At 38.4% G+C, this 25,248-nt stretch overlaps 1 protein-coding gene across 3 annotated transcripts in view; it reads right to left on the reverse strand.

The window, feature by feature from the left end:
- Nucleotides 1-25,248, reverse strand: part of LOC119659766 (pituitary homeobox homolog Ptx1) — a 146,149-nt gene that overhangs the window by 29,980 nt on the left and 90,921 nt on the right. For 2 of the 3 annotated variants that reach the window (XM_038068038.1, XM_038068030.1), the window contains exon 4: nt 11,352-11,605. In XM_038068038.1, the coding sequence (XP_037923966.1) occupies nt 11,352-11,605 (254 nt within the window). The remainder of the gene's footprint in view (nt 1-11,351; nt 11,606-25,248) is intronic. The other variant, XM_038068046.1, reaches the window with a different exon arrangement.

A 25,248-nucleotide genomic window follows, 5' to 3' on the forward strand; every position in this document is an offset into this window, starting at 1 on the left:
TGAATAGCAAATAATGCATTCAAGGAGCTGGAAGCCTCCCTGATTATAAGATTGGCCAGAGAAAATAGCATATGAACAAAGATCATCATATTCCTTCAGCAATAGAACCTATTTCACCCAATGAAATATTCCCGGTCCCAGTTTTCAATGGTTTTCACTCTTCAATGGACTGTGAAAGTCGTTATCAATAGAACTTTCGATAAAATCAATGTGGAAATGTTTGTAGAATCAGAGAGATCTTGCTCTAATGTCAATATGCTATATTGCCGCTTTTCATGTTTAAATAAGGCATTGTGCGCGCCAACCACCAATACGTACCATCCCTAATGGTTTTCTGAACTTCCTAAGACGCTTGCATTCCTCCTCCATATTTTTGCGCCATGTGTTTCGGTGACGACTCACTCGTCAGCCATCTTGGAATAGAGGACTCTATCCACTGGATGGCAGTGGAGTTGGGTCTCTTCCTTAATCTGTGGCCTATCCACTATGTGTCCATAAAGCTCTTCGCTCGAAATTCTATCAGATCGGCGTACCCCGATAACACGACACAGACAAGCATTGACCAAGGCTTGGAGCTTTTGAGCAGTAATGTTTTCATGTTCTAATATCATATTGAAATACAGAAACAACATTAGCACGAAATAATCGTAGCTTGATGTTGGTGTTGATTGTCAGATTTGCAATCAAATCGTAATCCAATGCCATTTCGCCGAAGTCCATGAACCGGTGAGAGAGCAAACAGATGTCATTAGGGTAGTCGAAGAAAAATATCGTGGTCCATTGAACACTTCCGCGTCCTCCAGATAAGGTAGCGTAGAAAACGTCTTTAATAGAAAAAAGTGATAGTATCGATGATAAGATGTAATCTAGGCAGATATTGGACCTCAAATTCTTCCGAGATTCTATTTCGGTGTGAGGAGTCATTAATTCCTCAATATTTTAGTCAACTGTGAATGAATGACCAAGCAAGTGATTTGGACCTACCAAACAAAACAGTTGAATTATTAGCATCCACGATTCAGGAAAAGAATGAAATTCACTTATGATTTAATATATTCTATTTTGATGGAAATATAATACTTTTTCCTGAATTACTTTTTTGAAGACAAGTTCTTTGTTTACTGTCATGATGCCGGAAGTTTACTTAGCCAGTTTGGAATTATCATATACATCCGACAGAGTGACGGCTATTTCTTGCCAGCCCTGAATGAGTTCCAATTACAAATGGTCACTTCACAGTCACATAGCTGCGGAAAAGTCACAACGATATAGAAATTGTTCTTGATTTACTGAAGGATAAAGAATCGTAGAATCTATAGAGTAAAATTCGGTACGACCATTCTTGACGGTATGATGCCGCATATAAAAAGAGTAATCAAAACGCGAAGCTCTGAAATACTATGAAAGCGCCCATGGTTAATCGCTTTGTTTTTCAAAAAAGCCAACCGTCTTCCGTGTTCATAACCTTTTCAGGGAGATGAATACGGAAGTGAAATTTTGTCAGCGCTAGCTGCTTCTTTCTCCGCTTAAATTTGTCGAGTCATGCTCATCATCATCACCAATTACACGGTCGTCACCCCCACATATTATTATCAATCGACATACATTATGACCCCACAAGAAGCAGGGTCTACTCCATCCTCTCTTGCAGTAAACATTCTTCTTATAGATTTAGCGAGTAGGCTGTTCCTCGTCCATTTGGATCAAGTGACCCATCTAGCGCAACCTGTAAAGTTTGGAGAAATTCATGATTATACAGTCATGAGATCACTCAAGGATTTTGTCGTTACACAGGTTTCGGAATCGTCCATACTCTTCTAGAGGCGGAAGATTTCCTGGAGAATGCTTTTCTCGAAAGTATCTAAGAGTTTTCAATTTTGTTTACTCATTACCCAGATTACCAAAGAAAAACACTGCGAAGAATACTTGACGCATGGCAAAAGAATGAACTAGCTTAACAGAAGTTACAGCTCCCTAAATATAATCTACCCTCACACCTTGCCGCTACTCATTGATGTTTCAGTTGTTGTGCCATCATGTCAATTTGGACGAAAGGGTCCTTTAAAGCAGGTTCGTTTATATATATCACATCAATATCATCAACACAGGTCCGCGATTGGGTGAGCTTAATGAGTACATACTATAGTGGGTATCCTGGTTGTAGCCCATATAGAGGTCACCCTACTCACTTTAATTATTTCGTTTGGGTTGTTAAATTCTGTCATGCCGATGTAAAGTTTCATCCTGGCTACGCTATTATAGGCGACACTGAAATCAATGAAAAAGTAGTATACTCTTTTTAGGTGTGTTTCTTTGCTTGCTGATTTATCTGGAGTCAAGGCTCTCTAATATGGGCTAATGATATTCTGGATGTATAACAGATGATAGAGAAAATCTTGTAGATGGCACTAAGCAAATTTTCGTAATTAGGGCAGAAAATCACGAATAGGTGATGTTTTATTTTGTTTTTTGAAGCTGTGAAGCCTGGGTCGTAATTTCATGGCAATGAGACGATGATCCCTCTATATGCTCTTGCGTTCATCGGGCCCGAAAGATGATAACATTCAATTCACACATGATCAATCTGATTGGAAGCGATCCAGCCTATAGTTTCTCTTTTTGAGTACCTTAACTAAGGACCATTTCTTGAGATGCTACTAATTGGATAGTTTCTAATCCCTCCCCATTTTTTATGTTCTGCAAACTATGAATGCCAACTTTTTGTCTGATTGAGGCCTTTTCCCCATCTTGCTGTTTTAAGCATAATTTTAATGCCATACTTGGGTAGGCATTGAAGCCAATTCAATCTTCTCAAAAAATCACAGATAGGGATAGGATCTACCATAGAAAATGGACGATGACGATGCAGCTATTCCGGTGACTCCCATGGGCACAGTGCATAGCCTGATTAAAAAATCTGAACCGAGGTAGTTGCGTTTCGGATGACGACTGTAATAAATACTGAAGCTGATCTTCTCCATAATGGGAGCATCTATCCATCCTATTTCCAACAGTGGCTGATAGCAGCATTACATGTGGACAAGGTATTGGCTAGCTGGAGGTTTGTATAAGAGCCGCATATGCTCTCAAGAGATGCACATGTGTTCTTCTTTTCTCGACGATAGAATGGTTTCTGTGCGCCACATGCATAAGGTTTTTTTTATGGTTCTTTGTTGTGAGGGACGCTTGATACGATAAACTAGTCCGCATAAGTAGATTGCGCAGGTGTCACCACGAGGACGCAGGATTATACTTACTGACCTGAATTATACTATAGCATAGCATGTTTTGCTGTAGTAGTAAAACTTTGGCAACTCTCCTTGGCTTGTATTTAACAAAGATGAGTTCTCCTTTTTGATGACGCTCAATACTCAGTTCGACTTTTCTTTAATAAACTCTTTCTAGTTTCAAAAGAACAAAGGGACTATGGTTTATTTTCTAGTTGGTGCGTTCTACCTCTCACAGTGTTCAGGGATTGAAAATGAAAATGGCTTGGTCAGAGTGGCTTTGGTAGGTACAGGTATAGTTGTACACAGTTTGCACTAAATGTGTGACTAGCGCACATTAGAAACTGTATTATATTTTTAATTTGTAGGACTACGTAAAGATGCGCTAAATAAGGCTAAATTGTGCCTAAAAAGCTATGCCCTGATGGCTTTGATAGAACGTGGTGCTCACCAATTTTGTTTCTTATTATTGCAGTAAGAATTACAGTACAAATATGAAAAGTAGTATATTATAAAAACTCTGTGATGTGATGATTGACATAAGTATGTGCAGACGCTGGCAAAATAAATCCCAAAGAATACCTGAAATTCTGTCGCTGGTGTTTTACGATGTCGAAGAAGAGGAATAAGTTTACCAGAAATTATGAAGCCACAACTGGTAGAATGAAAGCGACAAGTTACTTTAAGAGGAGGTAATTATGTAAACCATCTGATCAAAGGAAATGCTGTGGTTACCATACGAACCGAACATCGGACTTGCAAAATTGCAAGTGATCAATATGTTGGTCGCAATCACAAATGGGTTACTTGAAAGCGGAAAAAAAATTTACAGTTTCATTTGTCAACTAAGATTTCCGTTTCCCAGAGTAAAATTCTGGAGCTTTTGCGGAAAGTTGAAAGTGAGGATCTTTGAGGAAAGTTAATAAGTAAGTTTCAGGAGTCGATTGGATGGATTTGTCGTTGATAAGCTAGAGAACCACTAAGGGGCGGTTATTAACGGAAATCCTGGTTCCTAGGCATTTATTACCACAGAGATATTAAAATTTGGTAAGTACAGAGTAGCTCGTGAACTGGCACTTCCACTGGTGAGATGCTTCGACTCTTTCTACTGGTTTTCGATGATCCGCATGCACTATTTGCTTACTTGCTTGTTTTTGTAAACAAAAGAAATTGTGCTTCATTACTCGGAATGGTTTCTCTTGAAAATTCAAATATTCAATCAGTAAGTAATCTGAAAACCGTGTAGTTCTTATTTGACAAATGTTATCGCAAGTACAAACGATGAACCATAACTATTTATAACAACAGCTTTGATGCAACTTAGCTAATTTGAAGTAGGTCGTTCTAAGCCCCCCTCAAATAATGGGACTATAAGTTTCAAAAGGAAAAGTCAAGAGCAAGAAAAAGGTCGTCATATCGGGTAGATTTTCAATCTAACCACTATAAATCGTAACCGAGATAGTAACATGTGTTACATTTTGTAATGACGCGATGACAAATATTGCTCCATGCTTCATTATCCTCCAACAACAGAACCGAAATATGTTTCCTTGCCCATTTGTCACATATACCTTTTATTCCTTTTGTTATACGTTTCATTAAACAAATGGAGAGAAAATAGCAGCAGCGAAACATTCAAAATAGAACTTGATCGTCGGAGGGTTGAAGCTAAATTCGTATTAAAATCACACAATCCAGGGGCTGTCTGCATTGAACGAAATGCAAAAGGGTAATATAACTTTGAATTATATATGCAAGACGGGGTAATCGACTTTAAGTTTCTTCCAAACGCAAATGATACAATGATTACAACATTAGCATCGTATTTCGAGGGGTCATGAAAGTAAAATGCGTTTAAGCGATAGAAGAGTGAGAAACGAGGGTGAGTTTAGTGGTGTACCAAAAGAATTTATGTGAAACGTCATTAAATTCACCCCCTCGTGATATAATTCGCTTTTTATGAGCAAAGATTCCCTCTGCATCTTGGGGTTTCCAGAAAAATTTTATTACAATTACCATGGTATTTTAATAGAATGTGTTTTGTGGAAGTGCATATTCGTGGGTGTCGTACTTTATGTTCTGACTTTTAAAACTAAAGGAATATTACTATATACATATATTAGGCTGAATAACTGATCATTTCCGTAGAATTGAATATTCGAAAATTTTAAGTTACCTGTGGAATCATGGATTGATCGTTTGACTTTGCAATGACTAGGGAGAGAGAACTCGTGAAATCAAAGTACTCTTTCAAATTTTGAATCAAATTTTCGACTAACAAAAGGAGTTACCCATATAAATGGAGAATTACTTCAAAAGTTCCATTCAGTTGTACCAGTTGTAGACAAAATCAAATTACGTATAAATTTCTCGTCTCTCCATTAATGCAATTTAATTCTTAAATGCAACCATTCCCCTTTCTTATATTGAATAACACTTTCTCCTAAGTCATCCCTCAGTAGTAATCATTTACCAGAATAGCAATTCTAACAACACGACGTCTACCATGCTCCTCCGAAGAAAAACAATAAACTGGCATTAGTCACTATTACATGAAGCACCGTGCCACCATCCCTTTCGTATAAGCCTGAGATTAACTCCGAGTCTATTCATTAAAATCAAATAGGATTGGCCATTATTTTCAATTATGGTCTTCTCATGCAACGTTCACAGACACTACTCCTTCACTCCTACGTGGATACCATCATCATTGCCCTGTCTTTTTAAAAACGACTCAATCTGCAGGATTTCAATAAATCACTCGTAACTCAACACCATTTCGCATATTGCTGTAGAATCCATTGGAATGTTCCAGTCAAGGGCCTGCTTGGCAAGTAGTCGTCTAGCAAGGATACTGGAGTAGAGTGTACCATGGCGTAGTTTCTGCTATGTTTCGCCATGTTCAACGCAAAAAAGTGCAAACAATGTAAATGTCAATAAGATTATGGGTGGCATAACACGAAATGGTCAAACAGTTTTCAATTTTCATCTTTTTTCTCGCCAATATCGAACTTCCATCGATATTAGACATGCTGTGTAGATATGCATATGGTGAGATGTCCTGCGTTAGATGGCATATGTATGCATATGTCAGGAATGTTCTACAGGGAGTCTGTATCCATGCTAGACTCGAGTGTGTGCTGGTTGTGTTACGATATGGCTGAAACCAATAAAGGAGCGGAAATGATACAGGCTAACATTCCAGTAGAAGGTGTTGACCATTGGCAGTGTTTTGGTAGCGAGTTTAGAGGTTTTCTCGTTAGGTTATTCGAATTGCATTTTTTCGGTGCACTAGTTGATGGCTTCCATAGTACTAATCTCAAAGTGGTCATCACATAGTTCGATTTTCAATTACAGTGATCATGTGGGTAAACGTAGTTTTCAATTTCCAAATCTTTTCATTGCTAGTTGCAAGTAAACTGCAGATAACAATCCTTTTATGGGGTAACAAACTAGCGATTCAAAGGCAAAAGGAAGTCAATTGGTTTTATTCTAATACACTTGTTAGGTAGCGAACGAAAGCAGGAGGTAGTCTTTGGATAATTCGACTTCATTACAATTTGCACTTTAGGTTAGTAGTCGTATTTTTTGGTCATTTCCATAAAACCCGCATACTTCGCCAAGAACTAAAGTACAAAAATGCAGATTGTAACCATTCAATTTAACATTGCTCATTAAATGTTATGCGGACCTAGACTCTATTTCATAAGATTTAGATGGAAGTTGGGAAGTTATTATCGCACATCGACTACGATTCGTACAATAAAATGCGCCGCATTTTATATGATATTGTATTGTATCCTGAGTTTAAATATATAATTGTGCCCCACGTCAACACTGTCGTACCAAGTGCTTTATTTGTACTCTCTGTTGAGCAGTTCAAGCAGAAGTCTCCAGACAACAAATACCGATTAATTGTAATTCTGGCCAGTGACCGAAATTTGGATTTTCGTTCAAAGACGAGTAACATTTCTTATAACGCTCCTTACAAAGCCGACTGTATGATATGTAAAATGTTTATTTCCGCAAATTAGTACTTATAAGTTTATAAGAAACTAACAGCTAGCCAGCGAACGATAACAACGACTTCAGCACATACCATAACGCAGAAAATGACGATGTATAATTCTATGGTATACAGGCTCTGCATATATCCCCTAATCAAGGCAGGTTTTGACAAGAATGTGAGTTTTTCTGCAAATATGCAAATTAAATAGGCGGAAACAAGAACGAGTATGAAGGAGCCAACATACAACGTTGTTCAACGAACTAAGTACGACTGATGCGACAACTGGATAAGTGTACTGATGTCGACGAGTAGGCAATGGAAAGGACCCATTAAAAAAGGAAATACGCGTCTTATATAGAACAAACTGTACTCACTGCGACAAAGTAAGTCTATATAGGACGAACCAAACGACTCTTCACGACGAGATTTTAAGAGCATGCCAAAAAAAAAACGGGATAAGGTGGAAGACGCTAAGCTAACACGGCGAGGTCAGCAGTCGTTCTGTACATTATCGAAGAGGGACATTCAGTAAAAGCAGACAGGTTGGAACCAGTGCGAAATGTAAATAAGGCTCATACGTTGAACGCATGGGATAGTCTAGATATGATGAGGAGCGACCCGAAAAAGCGATTTAACACCGACATAGGAAACTACCCATCAAGGCTTATTAGATTGATCGGCTTCAATACTAACAGTCCCATTAATCATTAAGCGATTCTTAATCAATGAGAACTCCAGTACTCCGTACCGCTCCTGTCAAGGAAAGAAGCCAAGAAAAAAATCGTTGAAACTACGCAGTCGGCTTTGCATGCACTAGTAGACTGTCCTTGCCAGAGCTGAAGAGAAAATGCGCGATAGTTATAAATTGCATGCAACCTGCCGCCTTCCTCTAGAAAAACTTTCGTAAAAGCATGAAAAACGGGTTGATGGAATCGTAAGGGCTCTTGGATCGCATTCCTTTCTATAGACAGATATGAACAGCAGCAGAAGACTGCAAATAGTGGGTTGCAGAGCAAATTCGAGAAAAAGTGGAGGAATACAGCCGTCGATTTCTACGAGTAGTGCTGTTCGTCATGCTTGATGTCAAAGATACCTTCAATACCGTAAGATGGGCAGTTATGCTAGGCGAAGTAGCAAAATTCATTCTGGCTACCTCTTGTGAATATTCAGGGGTTATCTGTGAGAACACTCCCTGCTCTATGAGACGTAAAGGCGCCAGAGAAGGATGGAGATCAAATCGAGGCAGTCAACTTGACTAAAAAGAATCCCGACCCTGCACCCAGTCTTCATCAGCGAGACGATTCTAAATTCAAATGTAACGGTTAAGAATCTTGGATTGACGCCCGACTCGAAAATGGTAATTTTCGTGCAAAGCAAAAAAGCACCGGACAAGGGTCCGCCGGACGCCACCGGACGTCGCTCTGGTTGCAATTTTGAGCTTTTTGGAACATTATTTTTGCGCAGAGCGTTCCAGAAACTTTTGCCAATGCTTTTAAAATTGTTGGAGCTCATTCAACATTATCCAGCGTTTCAGCTTTTTCCTATGACAATCCATAGAGTGCTAATATAATCGGTAGGTGGAAATCCGGGGCAGAAAACCGCCTGTTCGTTCCAAGCTGGACTTTGGAGAAACTCTCCTGCTTATCTTTTATCTTATGTTTATTGCATTTCCCTGTTCCATTTCGAAATTTTTCGGAATTTATAACTCTACTAGGTGCATCGAAAATCTTCCAACGACCTGAAAACAATTTTTCGATTCTGTGAATAGAGCCAATGTCTTTTTTCTTTGCCTCTCTTTTAGAAATCTAATACTGTCGGGGCACCACTACCACCGTGGTGAGAAGAAGAAGAAAAACTCTAAATCACAGAACGTGGATCCTTCTTACTCCCAGATTTAGTATAAAACAGAGAAGACGAACTTAGCGCTGTTGATACCTTCAGCGACATCAAGTTTGGCAGCGCCGTCGGAGGAAATAAGACTTTCTAGGCCGGCGTACCTCTTCAATTGAGCGGAGAAAGATTTTTTTTTAAATAGTAGGTAGCATTTATGGTCTAATTTACCCTAACAGGCCAACTGTGCAGCTTCGGCTTTCTGATATACGAACATGTACAAGCTAGAGGCCGATCTAAAATCCGTTTGATCCACCAAGCAAAGACGACGAAGAAAGACGAATTTGGTGCAAGTGAGCGGGTAGAATTCTACAGTATTCATTTTCCCAAATTTAGGCCACATTAAGATACGGTACCAATATTTTAAGTTCCGCATTTTTTGCGAACTTCTTCATATTTTGGAAAGGTTTTGGTAGGTAAAATCAGGCAAATTCCTCTTTCATTTTATCTCGGGAATATACACTTGTGGACAAGCTTATCTGGAGTATGCGAATCCTTGTCTCTTATATGAAGGTGTGATTTGCGGGCTTATAAATACAAGTTTTTGTTTAGACTAGAGTAATCCACTGACTGTTTGATCATCCTAGCTGAGGTGTTGATGGTGTCCCGTCGGCGATAAAGTTCCGAAAATATTACCCCAAAAATTTCTAATTTTTTTCACATATTTCTATTTCAGGAGTCAAAAGAAACATGAGGATCTCTATATTAACAAATTAGAGTAAGCAGTGCAATTAATACATTATCCTTAATCAATTTGGGATAAGCAGTTTCTTAACTTTTCGTATAAGTCACGATGCTTGACAGATTTATTAAAGCCTAAACTTCAACACAGCTGAAGACATTTCTCCGACCGATTTACTTTTGACGAGCAAGGAAAGCGTTTTTCAGAAAGTCTACGCTTGCGGTATGAGTCAAACAAGTAAACCCTGTTCTCGGCGTGTAGATAACTTATATAACTAAACCTTGTTTATTCGGGAAGGATGTTGAGAATCTAAAATGAGAACTTGCTGAGAAAGAGAAAGGGGCTGCGTCCTAATTTACTAATTTTACTTGGGTTTCTTAGAATAATAATAATTACCGCTGGCGCAACAATCCAATTGAATCAGGGCCTCGAAGTGTGTTAGACCACTTCATTCAAGATCGTAACGGAGCACTGCTGCAATGTGGTCAGGATTGCGCTCGCCCGATATTATTATCGTGATTTGACTTAAGTACTCTTCATGGTTCGATTGGTATCCGATGTCAAATAACGATACAAATTCCACTATCGCTAGTGAGATTTGAACCGCGACCTTCTGTACGACAGTCTTGTGCTCTAACCACCCAGCTTTACGGACACAATAGAACTGCTTATAATAGGTATATTCGTCGCTATAGAGCGGATGTGATGCTACCAAAATTAAGTTGGTTTGGCCAAAGTTTGACTCAGGCAGTAAATTTCCTTAGAATATAGAAATAAGGATGGAATTGTGGGGACAAAAGCTAGTTAGTAGCCAGCACCAAACACAAACAACAATAGTATCCAATAGCACTCATCAACTGAAAATAACAACGAATGAGGACTAAAAATTTGAAATCGTTAAAAAATTTCGTTTATCCAGGGACGATCCGACAATAGCTATGATGACGAAACCCATGCAAAATTTATATTTTTGTTGACAGCTAACAGAGCCTGTTTCAGCTTAGGAAAATTGCTTGATTTGAAAATCTGGTTGAGGTTTTCTTGCAGCAAAATACATCGTTTCCTTAATTGAATGATATATATTGCCATTTTTCAAGCAAATAGAATCTCAATCACTGTCATATGCGGTTTGATTTTATAGTTAATCTAATTTGGTCTCGTCTGCAATTTATTCTGAATATCACAGCAATACTTGGTAGAGAATATAGGGCATGTTTCTTGTACCACAAGCAGCATAGATTCGACTGAATCAGTTTCTTATTAAAATGACAAAATCCTTTGATGGATGGTAGACAACATGATTAAAAGATATCCTTAAAACTATCCATCATAGCATTTTGAACTAAATTTGGTCTGATAAAAAGCTTACCAACCATTTCTATTTTTGCTCAATCCCGCGAGTTTGGGAAATTTTTAGTAACCTCAAATCTTAATAATATATATTTGGAATTACTAGCATGTATCCTTCAGATATGAAGAACATTTTGTGAAGAGGTGAACAATGGATTTAATTAATTTAATAAAATCAATGAACAAAGCTCACCCTAACACGTGCTTCCGTTAGATTCGTCCACATAGCAATCTCTTCCCTCGTCGACATATCAGGATACCTATTTCGACTAAATGTATGTTCTAACTCCTGTAATTGTTGCGATGTGAAGTGTGTTCTTTGACGTCGCTGTCGCTTTGTTTTCTTATCATTCTTTGAATCGTCCGTTGACACAATTGTTTCGTCGTGTCCCCCCAGACTTGATGCATTTTCTGTTTTTATTGTGGTTTCATTTATTGATCGAGTACCTGAAATATTGGAAAAGATTTTATCTGGAATAAAGGTAATTTAACGTAATTTCTAGATTGAATTCTCTTAAAAATCAATCAATAAATGGCCCTAGATGTTGTATCAAGGTTATCTGTCATAAAAATTTTCAATATTCACTCAAATTCCAACTTTTGGACCAATAAATCAACTTAAATTTAAAATCGGCTTTTTTATTATATTTTCGAAAGATAATGCCGTGATCGCAAGTAGGTAATTGTTATCGATAACAATTGTTTGAAGCCGATTTAATCCAAGATCTAATCTGAGGATATTATTAAATCCTGTGTGCCCAAAGTATTAAATGCGGGATTAGCAAGATTTGTTCACTTAATTGACTAGCAAATATGAGAAATTAAAGCCATATTACCGTGATTTTGTTTTGATTATATGAAAATGAACGTTTTTATAGCGGCAGATATTAGAACGCTTATCGCTTTCATAAGCTTAATTCCTTTTGATTGAAAAGTAAGTGATGCTGAAACCAAAAAGATACTCTAGACAATAGAGTTAAATTCCAGATTAGAGGCAAGAGCAAACTTAAATCAAAGAATGCAGAGAATAATCAGACCAGATTGAAGGTGAACATGTCTATTTTTACAAATTGTTTTTATAAAAATATGGAATAAATAGTAAGATTTCCAGATGTTTTAACACTATGTTTGATAAATCAAATGGTATTGAGTATCTTTAAAGTATGTTTATTTCGTATTCCTATTTAGCGCAACCCCTTTCAGATATGTCAGATAAAATATTTATCTCTTGTTTTCAATGGTACACAGCCAACATTATTTGCGCATTTGATTCAGTGGAATTTTGAAGTTAGTGCAGTGCTTGCATCTATAAATGGAATATGCATGTTTTCTGTTCACTTCTTTGTAGAGCATAAAGTATTCACACAATCCCAGTATTCAATAAAACTTTGCTTCAGTTTCATTATCATCACACTTAATTAAACATTAAATGCTCACACCAGCAGGATAGCAAAACGACGGACATAAATATTCATAACTAGCCGAATTCGAAACTAACCCAACTCCATCGCTCCGTCGTTGGATTATGGAAAGACGATTATTTCGAGTTCCCACTATTATCTCAATCCTTTCAACCAGAGAGTTCAAACAACTTGCTGTTCTCTATACTTTTATTTACGGTTTTGGGAGTTTCTTGGGTTTACCAGTTAATTTGTTACCTGTTAATTCTATAGAATCTGGATGAGCTAGAAATCTCCTATGAGTAGTAACCATATAACATTATTGACATTGACATCTCTAAAAGCTCCCTTAATAGCGTCAGAAAATTTTAGTGGTTCGTTCACCCTAGCTGACCAGATGATCCATTTGTTTACCGCTTATGTAGAAACGTAGATCCCTGGAAGCGAAAGACGTATTCTGGCAACTACTCGAAACGGAGAACTGTAACGCGCATGTTGACAATTATCCGATGGCTTCATTTGTCACCCCGCATTAAAATATCAATCGATAACTTTGCTGAAAATCATGACCCCATACTTGTCAATACAGACGACTCTGAGTTATTACGGCTGCCATTTGACAATCAAATAAAAGTTTGTGCAGGAGGAAAATAAAAGAAGTCACGCAGTTCAGCAAACAGAAAGAACTATGACCATTGCTACCCATTCGTACGGGACAAGGTAATTGCATTATTTAAAAAGGTAATGAGAGATGAATTCCAAGACATGGCAAGGATGTTGAGCCAATAAGATCACGTTAAGGCATTCATATACGCTGAACTTCTTGGAACTTAGAGAGACCACGGAGGGATTCCAATAATAAGTGGTTCTTTTTGGGCTAATATACACTATGAGGCAAATTTGCGCGAAAGGAGTCCATCAAAAGAGTTTCGCCATTGGCTTAGGCGAATAGGAGCAAATTGCTTTCGCTTGACTATGGCCTCCCATTTTGAATCGGTAACATGATACCAGCTATCCAACAGTTGAGCAATGTGCACGCCCCTATAAACTTAGATAGAAGCAAATTAGCTGTGTTTGCAAGTCACTAAAAATATTTCAGTACGGCCCCCACCGATGAATTCTTTACATGTCACTAAAATACGGTCCCTGGCGCTGGATTTTTTCATTTAAATTTTTTTTTTCTCGGACAATATTAACTTTTGGGCTGAGAAAATAGCCCCTCTTGCACAAAATTTTTGTACAAGCACTTTCCCATCTTCCTCAGAATTCTCGCAATTGTAGTCATCAGTGCTTTAGCAATTTTTTATGGAGCTGAGTCAGGCGGATCCCAATTATGTGATAGCTTAGAACGCATTATCAATGCTAACAATATGTCCCTCAACTAATATTTATTATAAACGGTGTCCCAAATGTGACAGAACCTTATTAAAATCGGTTTAATGCCTGTCTGTATATCACATGCAAAAGTGGAGTGATTTTTTTTACCGAATATATTCAAGTATGGTATCAAATGAAACGTCTAAATTAGTACTTTCTGCAATCCGTTTTGGTATCAAATATAAACGATGGCAGTGCAGGTGTTAAAAGGGGGTCACTTATTTCAAGGATCGATTCTTAAAAACTACCCAATCGTTAAACCGGAACTAAATCATGGTAATGCCTGCGCATGGCAGCTAGACGCTATCAGTTAAAATAAAGTTAATAAAAGTTTATTATTATATTAGATTAGCTGCGAACCGCCGTTGAGTTTATAAAACCCAATAATATAGGCCTTAATAGCTTCATGCTAAAAAGTTTGGTGAAAATTCCACTATTATTAAAGATATAGTAGGTCAAAGTTAAAAGAATTAAAACAACGGAACAATGGTGTACCCAGGCATCATTGCTAAAACATCCATAAAACTTTTCATACCTCTGTTTTGAAGAGAATTGTACGCAAGCTACATACATAACTTCACTTCCCTTATGCTTCGGAAATGGCTACCAAGCCTTGAAATAAAACTGATCTTTTGATAACAATCTTTTGCTTCCGTCAACGGTTTATGATTGGATTATAGGATGGTTGGTAACGACAATAGTGGAAGGTTTCTGTTGTTCTGTAATTTCCACTGCCATGTCATTGGTGGCACACTGTTCGAACATAGTGTCTTCCATAAAATCAGTTAGGTTTCAGCTAACTGGCAACGAACATCTTGTAATTAGTCCAACCACAACACGATAAGTGGTAGATTTGAAAGTTGTCTTCTAGATGTGGGAGACAAAACAAGCGCTGACATCGGCCTTGAGGAAGATAATTCCGTGACAATGACTCGCTTTTGCTTACGAATTGCGTACTCATTTTCCCGCAGGGATGGAAAGTTTCGATCACCGAGGCCGCTGCCTAATCAAATTATACTTTCTGAGAAAATGAATGAGAATAAGGAGTAAGCAATTGAAATTTTGGAGGAGAATCTACAGATATTTTTCAACTAATATCAATTATGATTTTTGTTCGAAGACTTTGTTGGTGCATTATTAAGTAGATATAATAGAAGCTCTAAGAGTTTCGGGAATTAGGACTTGCGCCTCCCTAAGCTTTTGACAGCTTCAGTATCATGACTCGTTAGGAGCAACGATCTCTTGTGAGCATATTCCTGTGGAGAGAAGCTATAGCCTCTGAGCACTCAGACAGTGGTGGCCCATTGTACTCGACTCTCCCGTCTAACGGACTATCCCGGATTCGCATGATTTCCGTTAGTGGATGTGATGGTACCCGCTTCCTTATCTTGAATGATGTTCAGCTAGTGAATTATGGTCTGCCAGAATGCCTATAACACTCTTGCAAGTCTTCCTGCTTTTCTACAGGATACACTTTGCGGTATGCATGTTTGGTTCTGATAGGGGAAATTTAGTGTGTCAAGCAGCTCTGCCACTTATCATTATGGGAAGATTGTACCGAGTTGATGAAGACAGTCTTAGCCAATATTACTGGCATTCCATTGGCTGGTTCCGGTCCCGGCATGGGGGAGATTGACCCTTCTTTAGCATTTGAGATTTCATTTCCCTTTACACCACAAGGACCAGATACCCAGAGTAGTTCCACCGTATTGAATTTAGAGATAGTGCTCAAACGGCTTATGCATTCCTGAACGATTCTCATGGTAATCAAAGGACTACTCAATGCCCTCAGTACAGTTTGGCTATCACAGGTTCCCTGCCGTTCAACCGCTCGTCAATCACCCAGTTTATCGCTCTAAGGATCGCATATACTTCAGCTTGAAAACCCGTTGTATATTATCCCAAAGGAAAAGCCTAATTCTGTTTTTTATTTCAGAAGTACACTCTGGCTCCAGAACCCGGTTCTGTTTTTGAGCCATCGGTGTAGAAGAATTTCGTATATCTCGCCATGCAATCCTCTGGAACTTCCAAGTTCTCTCTACGTTTCAGGGTAACTTTATATCTTCTACCAAACCATAATATAATAATCTGTCAGTAACTCTTCCAATGCTCTGTGCCCCATGTCCGATGTTACCCATAGTGCTAATAGAATTAGCCTATGAACTGCTCTCATTGCAGTGCTTTAAATAAATGGAACCAAAGACTGCAAATTGAGTACTTCATTTAGAGGGCACATACTCCGATTCCCAACTTAGCATCTCTAATCAAAGCCAGCTGAACAAAATTCGTACAAATCCTAATTTAAATTTGATGGTTCCAGGATCCAAATGGAAAATCACGACATAACCGCATGTGAGTAATCAGCAGTTTTATTTCATCAATTTTCTTAACGTAATTATAAATACCTGCATAAACAATCGCCTACAACAAAACACTCAAGCCGTCCCGGTTATCGAAAACTTCAAAAATGAGTGATTTAGGGATTAGCGTTAATGATGTCATGACTTTCGGGGCCTTTTAAGATTACATCTACCGTTCGCTATGCTCCATGAATTTCATGGGGATGGGATTCATTTCGATTAGCAATAAAATCATAGACCCGCTTCAGATAATCAATTATATTTGCGTTACTTTATCGGCTACCGGACCATAGAAAAATACAGATTGTAGATAAAATACGTGGCAGATTGATTGCAAAGAAAACACAGTCAAAAATTTGGGTCCCAGCGTAATACAAACGTTTTGGCAATTTCTGCAAAATCGAAAGTTTCTGGTGTCAATGCTTTCGGCTTCTCCTGTGTTGCTTGTAGTTGTTTGCACTGATTAATTAATTTCTAATCTGTGAACAGACTTGTAAGCTTGCGGACTAATTTTAAGATAAGTTACCTGGGATATGACCAGATGGGAATTTCCAATCAGAAGGAAAGAGACATGTGAAGCGTAAATGGCTGCATAGTTTTAATTATATTAGAAATTATAAATAGCCTCAGATGAGCGATAAGATTGTCGTGTGGTATGTTAGACGTTGCAATTCAACAATTGTCTTCGGCGGATCCGAAAGTCTTCGAGATGGATTTAACCACCTGATTGGCAAAATACATATAAATATATAAATCACTTCAAGATATTTCATGCTGTCACTTGTTCTACTTTTTTTTTGTGGATATGGAGTTCGTGATTGCATTTTTAGATTCAAAATTTTATCTCGAATTAAAGGAGGATTATATTTCATTGGTTTTCTATTTTTGAATCCTTTTTACAACAAATTGCCAACGAGTTGCTCTTCTATTTTGATTCAATTCCTGTTTCCTCTCTACTTTTTAGCCAATGACTAAGGAGTGACCCAGATGTCAAAAGAATTTCTCGAATTCTTGATTTTTCATGCATGTAGACAGTCTTCTGCGCAAGTTGACATAAATATTGAGATGCAATTGCTATGAAATAATAAAAGACGCAAGCTGAAATAGGAAGTCCAACAAAATGAGTATCTACTTTGTTAGGGTTTTGTCTAGGTTTTTAGTACAACCAAATCTTATCATCTTATCAATGTCTGCCTGCCGCATCCAATTTACTCAGATGCGGTTGAGTCTATTGTTACCAAATTTTGCAGAAATATTTGGTTTGCAAAACTCTTTACAGACAACAGGTGCCATTTTAGGGCCTAAATTGTACATACAATAAATCATTATATTTCAAAAATTTATCAGAAGTCCCCTCAAATTCTGGAAAGTTATACGGAAATCCTACTATTATTAACAGAGTTATAGATGGACAAAGTTTTCCTTTTGACAGCGCGATGGTTGATGGCGTAGAATGTCAGCCTCTCAATTTTGCTGCTCTGTGTTCGAATCCCAATCGTCACAAATGGCTGCGCCGATTAATAATTTATGATATGATTCAAAATTTTACAGTGGGATGTGAAAATTTCAGCTGCAGACCAAGGACTTATTCCCAGAAATTTATATATTTTAGTTATACCTATTATTTTATGGTTGCCATTTACTCCTTGGGGTATAAGACTATGCGTCTTCATTTGTGGTCATCCGAAATATGCTTCAGTTTCCCTATGATTTACCGAGGTGCCCGCATTTCTTCTATATTGTTCTCCTCCAAGTGCCCTTCAAGCGACCCACTCCTTGGTTGTCTTGGGAGAGCCCACTTCCACTTCCGCTTTCCGAGTTTCAGCTTGATCTTAATGTTGAGACAAATATATTTCCAGATTTTAGACAAGGCAACAAAAGTGGATCTAGCGCTATTAATGCAACGCGTAACTTCCAGTTCCGTGCCATCGTCGGCGGAAACGACACTTCCTAAATATGCAAATTGCAAATAGGGAGACTACGATGACCCATCAGATTGAGAAGCTTGGTTTTGTTGGTGTTTAGCTTCAGTCCAACTCTGCCTCCCTCTTTTTCCAAATTCAGAGCCATTTGATTATTCAATTGACCCAAGAAGAGGGCAAACAGATGTCATCATCTTAGCTGAAGTATTTGAGGAAGATGTAATCATCCCCTGAACTTCCCCCCGTCCTCCAGACAAGGCATTATGAAGAACGTCACACATAATAAGAAGAAATACATAATATCGGTGAGAGGATGCAATCCTGGCGGACAACACTTCAGAGCTCACATTTCTTTGAGATTTTACCTCGTTGTAGCACGTAATATTTTGCGTCATCATATATCGACCTGATAATAGCTATTGGTTCTTTCAGAATGCCCCTTCTCTGTAGAGCACTTCAGATGCACTCAATTTTCGCGTTTTCAAAAGCTTTCTCAAAATCGACGAAGCGCAGGTGAAGCGAAGATTCAAACTATGCGTACTATTCCCAATGATCCGTAGGATGTTGATGTGGTCAATTCAGCAGGATTCGGAGCGGAAGCCAGCCTTCTTTCTGCCATCAAGCTTACGAGATGTTCTTTGATGCGTTCCAGGATTATTTTAGCTATTATCTTTGCGATGGCAGGCAGCACGCAAATACTCCTCCAAGGGTCATACTTAAAAGTGACGTAATTCTACATTGACCTTAAGGGGTTAATCTGACCTGTGGCTTTGTAAAAATCGATTTCTTTAATGCATTTTTTAAGTATTACTATTTGAGAATACGTCTTTAAAATTTCAAGTCGATCCGTATGAAATTGGCAGAGATATAATCATTTAAAAAGAAGAATCTGGACCGAAAACCACCTGAACACGTTTTTCTGCAAATGGCATGTTTGAGACCGGTGACCAAAATTACTTGGAAACTACTTAACTGATCTTTTTGGAACTTAGCAGGCTTATTTAATATATAACAAGTCGTAAAACTGGAAGCTGAACGCTTCAGGTATGAAAGGTTTGTGGCTTTCTTTTATAAAAACTTTTGAGTGACATTTGTCCCGTTAGTACCTAGCACGTAATAAATGCATATATAATGTGAGAATATCCTTTGGCGTGATATTGACATTCAGTCTTAAATATGCGCAGACAGTAAAGCGATTTTAATAAGGTTTTGTTTTATATAAAACCTTAAAAGTGTATAATCCTTCAATTTGTTTTGATGAAAATGGTCATTTCACATTTCACTTTTTAAGGGTAAAATCTCAAAGCGGAATAAAATTGTTGCGTCAGTGGAACATAAGGATGCCTGTAATTAATCCAGACAAACAACTCTGTTGGTACAAGTGAATTGATAATATAAATAAGACCCCATATTGAGCCTATAAGCTGTTTAACAAGCCATTTTATTTGCTTCAAATCATTCAATGGACGAGCCAACACCAGAGAGATAACTAGAGGCTTCGTCCTGCCTCCTTTCCTCGAGGCGATTTCATCTATGAAAGGGAGGCTGCCTACCTCTGCGCGCCACCGCAATTTGAAGAGCACTTATTTATGAGGGACAAGAAACCCGCATCACATGCTCCTCCGTGTTGCTGAAGTTGTATTTCCAACGGATCTGTTGCTGAGCATACTCAGCGCACGCAAGCCAATGAATATCTACTGCTATGCCTAGAAGGTTGCAAGGCATGTCTTAAATCAGTTAGAATGTTACAGCTGACATCTCGAAAGATACTAAACAGAATATAGTCCTGCCCACTAGTACTGGCCCATTTTCCATGGAAAAGAACGTCTCACCATCGTATTACGCTTATCTGATATGTCAACAAAGCTAACTTAGATTGATTCTCATATATCTAATAGTCATTATATTGGTATTTCCAGTTAAAAAACAACCTGCTCTTATGAACTTAAAAAAACTAAAAAACAAAAAATATGTTGGAAAACATTTGCGCATTTGGTAACCTCAGAGGTAAAGTGAGATTCTGGTAGAGTTCACAAAGGGTGACTTTGGCAGTGCAAAAATCAACACCAGGACAGTTGAGAAAAAATGAAATTAGGAATACTATGCCGAAAATTCGAGAAGAAAGCTAACAATTAAAATATCCGTTCCGGGCTCCCAGAAACCTCGCCGGCCGATGAAATCACCCTCTTTCCCCTCTCTTGTAGATATGGATGCTGCAACATGTATGCATTTTAATCTCATTTAGTTGGCACTAGAAGAAGCTGGCGAAAGGTGACTACTTCCGTTGCTTACTATTCATTGTCAAGAGGGATGGGAGATATGTTAAATCTTGATGTACATATCTCTCTCAGTAATTTATTTGCACAAGTAGAATTCGTAAGAGTTTTTCTAAGAAGAGGAAAATGTTTAAAAGAATAGTCGCCATGTAATAGCTATGAGAAGGTTCATCCTTTTGTACACAATTGGTTAGAGCTACTTTTTATTATAGCGAAGACGGGAAATTTGTTGAACAGTGGGAGAAATGGACGCAAGGAAGCTATGCAGACATAGTAAAAAATTATCTTGAAAACATATCACTCCCAGGCAAAAAAAGACCCTCTTTTTATATTTGGCTGCTCCACGTATATAAAATCAAAATATACGCACATTAGCTACTAATCAAATCCGTAGATAATACTTAATTATGCAAGAATGACGTTCGAAGATACGTGCCGATGAGATCCATGCCGAGCGGCAATCTATTCGGCCATACTTCTTTCAATCTGGCTTCCATATGCAAAAATATGTATGCGAGTATCTTATCTATAGTATCGACTTCTTTGTCAACTACCCCCTGTCAAAATGTTCACAGACGACAACCAATACGGTGAAGTTGCGGCAATAAAGCAACGTCCCACTGACTAATTGAAGAGCGTAAATCCTGTTATCTCTCACTAATACGAAATTGCTTCTATTCTGTTTGCCTTTGATATCGACAGATACGGAAGAGAAAACCGCCCGCAATTTATGACACGGTATGAAATGGAGCGCGGTGCACAACAATGACACCTTATTACGATTTTTTTTACTTTTATTGGCAGAATAATTGTGCTCTGTTTACGCTGCTCCAGTGAACGATTTGAGTGCTTTGTTGTTGCTCTATACGACCGTCATAATGGTCGTTAACTGCACACCAGTAAAAATAATCGGAATCTTTTTGCAATTACAAGATATCGCATGGCGAACAATTTTCGATAGGACCGCGGTAATATGGAGTGTCGGACATTTTCAAAGACTACCGAATCGATTAATCACGATAAATTGCAAGACAGCTAGGCCAATCGATCATAATTTCTGGTGATTTTTTGTTTGTTTAATTCATCCGTGAATGTTTCTACCAGTAAAAAGCAATCAACATACGTAAACCGCCTGATTTGCCTTTGAATATGATAAAAAATGCAAGCAAGCGGGCGGCAACTCTTTTAGAACCGCACCACGACCAAATTTCAATTATGGCCTTTTTGGGGAGCCTGGAAATGAGAAGACTCCTTGAACATTATCACGGCAATGTGTGGTTAACTGGTTTGATGTTGATAATAGTCGCGTCAATTGTAAACAAATAAGACGCGCAGTGGATTTATTTCTAATCGTCTGGGATAAGTGAATGTCGTACATAATCAATTTCAATGAAGCAGCGATAAGGAGTATTTTCCCGCAGCGGTAAAGTTGAAAGGAAGCGATAACTAAAGCCGTAAATGTCAATGATAAATGATGCACCTTTCGATCGTATTGATTCTACACGGAAAATCGACTGCAGTCAAGGAAATTGGTGTGGAAAAACCAACAATGGAGGCACAAGTAAATCTGGCAAAGGTGGGCCTAATTATTAATTGGATGAATATGAATATAAGGATAATCCCAAAAATAAGTTTACTATTTTCTTTAAATACAAAAATATTGTTTTTTTTCTTTGTGGCTTTTTCGGTCAATGTAGTATTTTTGTAGGTGCTGTGATAATTTGGATATGCCCGTATCATACTAGCTTACCACAACGTCCTTGGGGAAGTGTCGCAGCTCATCCCCACCTACAACCCCCATTTTCCTCTTTTCGCCCTGATTTTCCTATTTGAGTTCTGTCCGCGTCTTACAATTTTCAATAATCTTATATATATGTAATCAAGCAACAACCTCCATCTCCACTCTTCCAATACTGTTTCTGCAACTTTATCGGATTTCTAAATGCATTTGCCTTTGAGTGGCTGAAATGACTTTTGTTTGGCCTCTGATTTCATCACTCAAAACAATCGAATTCTATTCGTCCGCACAATTTCATGAAATTTGCATTTCATTGTAACGGCATGGACCCTACATCCTTAAACGTTGACTTGTGTGTATTCCCATTTTACCAGTTTAAGTTTCATTAACTTTGTCGCGGTAATGAAAAGTCTACTCCCACTCAAAATCGAAGAAGAATTGCAACCTCGAATACGATTATTCAAGCATGTCCTGAGGCTTACTAGCTGATATAGCCATTCTACCATCAAACAGTTCTTATTGTGAGGAACTATGACTGAATGAATTCGATATCCCAACTACATTGATAAGACTGGCTAGGTTGACCTTAACCGAAAACCCGACCAAAAACCAACCTACCAACAACAACAAACCGCACTGGTCAAACGTGAAGAATAAAGATAGGAGGCTACAACTTTGAGACCGTTCAAAATTTCTCCTATCTAGGGTCGAAAATCACAACCGATAACAGCTATGATGATGAAATCCACGCACGGTTGCTGGCTGCCAACAGAACCTATTTCAGCTTACAAAAACTGTTCCGCTCGAAACGTCTCACCATAGGGTCAAAGCTCTTACTGTACAAGACAATGATCCTGCCAGTCCTTATGTATTCCTCGGAGACCTGGATTCTTAACAAAAAAAATGCGAACTCTTGGCCGCGTTCGAGAGAAGAATACTCCGAAGAATTTCTGGCCCTCTACATGAGGATGGTCCATTCCGTAGCCTATATGTCGACGAAATTTATGAGCAATACCATGACCGTCAAGTTGTGGCTCAATAGGTTACGGTGGGCGGGTCACTTAATCCGAAAAGTCTATAAGGGCAATCTGTGGTAGAAAAAGATGACTAGGCAGACCCTGCCTGAGATGGAACGATGACGTAGGTCAGGACGTCAGACAGCTTTTAGGGATATCGAATTGGTGGACTTCGGCTCAAAACTGAGATGTCTGGAGTTCCTTCCTTCCTTCCAGGTCTAGATCGGATACCGGTTGTTGCACTGTTGATGATAATGATGACTGAATGTAGATAACACACTTTATGAATCAAGGACTCTTTCGGGAATTTCAAGCAGAGCACAAAGCGAGTACTTACTTTTCAATTAGTTAGTAGTTAAATTATATATTTGATTTTAAAAGGACTTGATATTATGGTCAAAACTCTCTCTACAAGGACACATCAATAATTTCAATTTCCAGGAGTTCTTAACACACTAACAGATGTGATTACACTTTCAGCATTATCAACTTCAAAACTTGCGTTGATATTTCAAGTTACAGCACAATTCACAAACCAATTGGTGGCAATTATGGAGGTGTTGCCAATGCTAACCTATTCTTCATTGAAGGGAAGCTAGTATTCTCTCATATTAATCACCAAAACCACTTTGGTAGATTTAATCTTCATCTTCGCCTACTTGTCTCTATCTACCTCTAATCAGTCCTTCCACTAGAACTTACAAACCTTTTCAAATTCACCGAAAATAAACTAAAAAAGATTCTAGTAGGCGATTTCAATGCCAGATTCAGAACTCGTGCACGTCAGACGTAGGGAGGACTTTCATGCAGTTGACCTTCAATTCTAACTTGTTTATACCTAATGGCTGCTAGCCCACTTTTTTCAACACTTTGATAGAATCAAATTGGTCTCATCGACGGAAATAGCAGCGACCGGATTCGTGGAGGAACTAGCAGTGTTTGCAGTCATGGAATGCAATAATTTGGACCAATTTACTCATCTAATCTAACTTATCAAATGATGGATTAAAATGATCTTATATAGTTTGCCGGAGAAGTTATACTATTAATATCTAAGTTGGTGCCCATGAAGTTATTTTGAAACCCGTAAGCAGCGGTTGCGATCAGTAGCGTGCTAAGTTGGAAGGCGCACTTGAATTTGGTAAGGCTAACCCCTAACTTTGATCAACCGAGCTGACCAAAATGAAACAATCCTTCGAGCAGCATGTGGCTCATGTTTTTCACCGGATATGACACTTTATAGGAACTCCGAGTCCGTCCCTATCTAAAGTATGCGGTTATAATCGAAGAGTGCAGTACGCGATACTACATCGCTAAAGGTTCATGGTGAAAGAGAGAGAAATTACACAATCTTATCGTGAACAGGTCGGGAAACCGGAAGCTGGACACTTCAAGTATGAAAGGTTTTGTGTATTTCTTATATAAAAACATTTCGGGGAACATTTATTCCATTTGTATCTAGCGCATAATGTATGTACTACTGATACTGAAATTCAAAGTCTTAGATTTGATCTACTATACTTCATCAATAATAGTGTGATTTCCCTTGAACATGAAAATATCATAGTCTATATTATAGCCATAGGCTAGATAAATGGAATGCCCGGAATTTAGAAAGGAGCTGATCGCAATGAGAAAATGGGGTTTATTCAAATAAACTTCAATCATTGCAGGATCGCTTATAACTTGATTGAGCAGACCACGTGCGAATCTCAAATGGAAATTCCCATCATAAGTGAACCGTATGTAATCCCGTCACGGTCGCGTATTCGGCTGGTGGAGCGGTGATATGAGCATGTGGTCAACAAGCCCTACAATGCAGTGCAAGTCAGACAACCAGTGGCTTTGGTTAGGCGAAGGAGCGCAGTTTATTAGAAGCTTTTGCGTAGTTGGGTATATCTGGCCGACGAATATGATGCAAACATCTTTCGGAAAGAAGACGTGGCTCGGTTGTAGATCTAACCTTTGTTTGTTCTGCACTGACCCGTGGTATGTCCTGGT

This window comes from Hermetia illucens, chromosome 1 (genome assembly GCF_905115235.1).
Source record: "Hermetia illucens chromosome 1, iHerIll2.2.curated.20191125, whole genome shotgun sequence".
Lineage (NCBI taxonomy): Eukaryota > Metazoa > Arthropoda > Insecta > Diptera > Stratiomyidae > Hermetia > Hermetia illucens.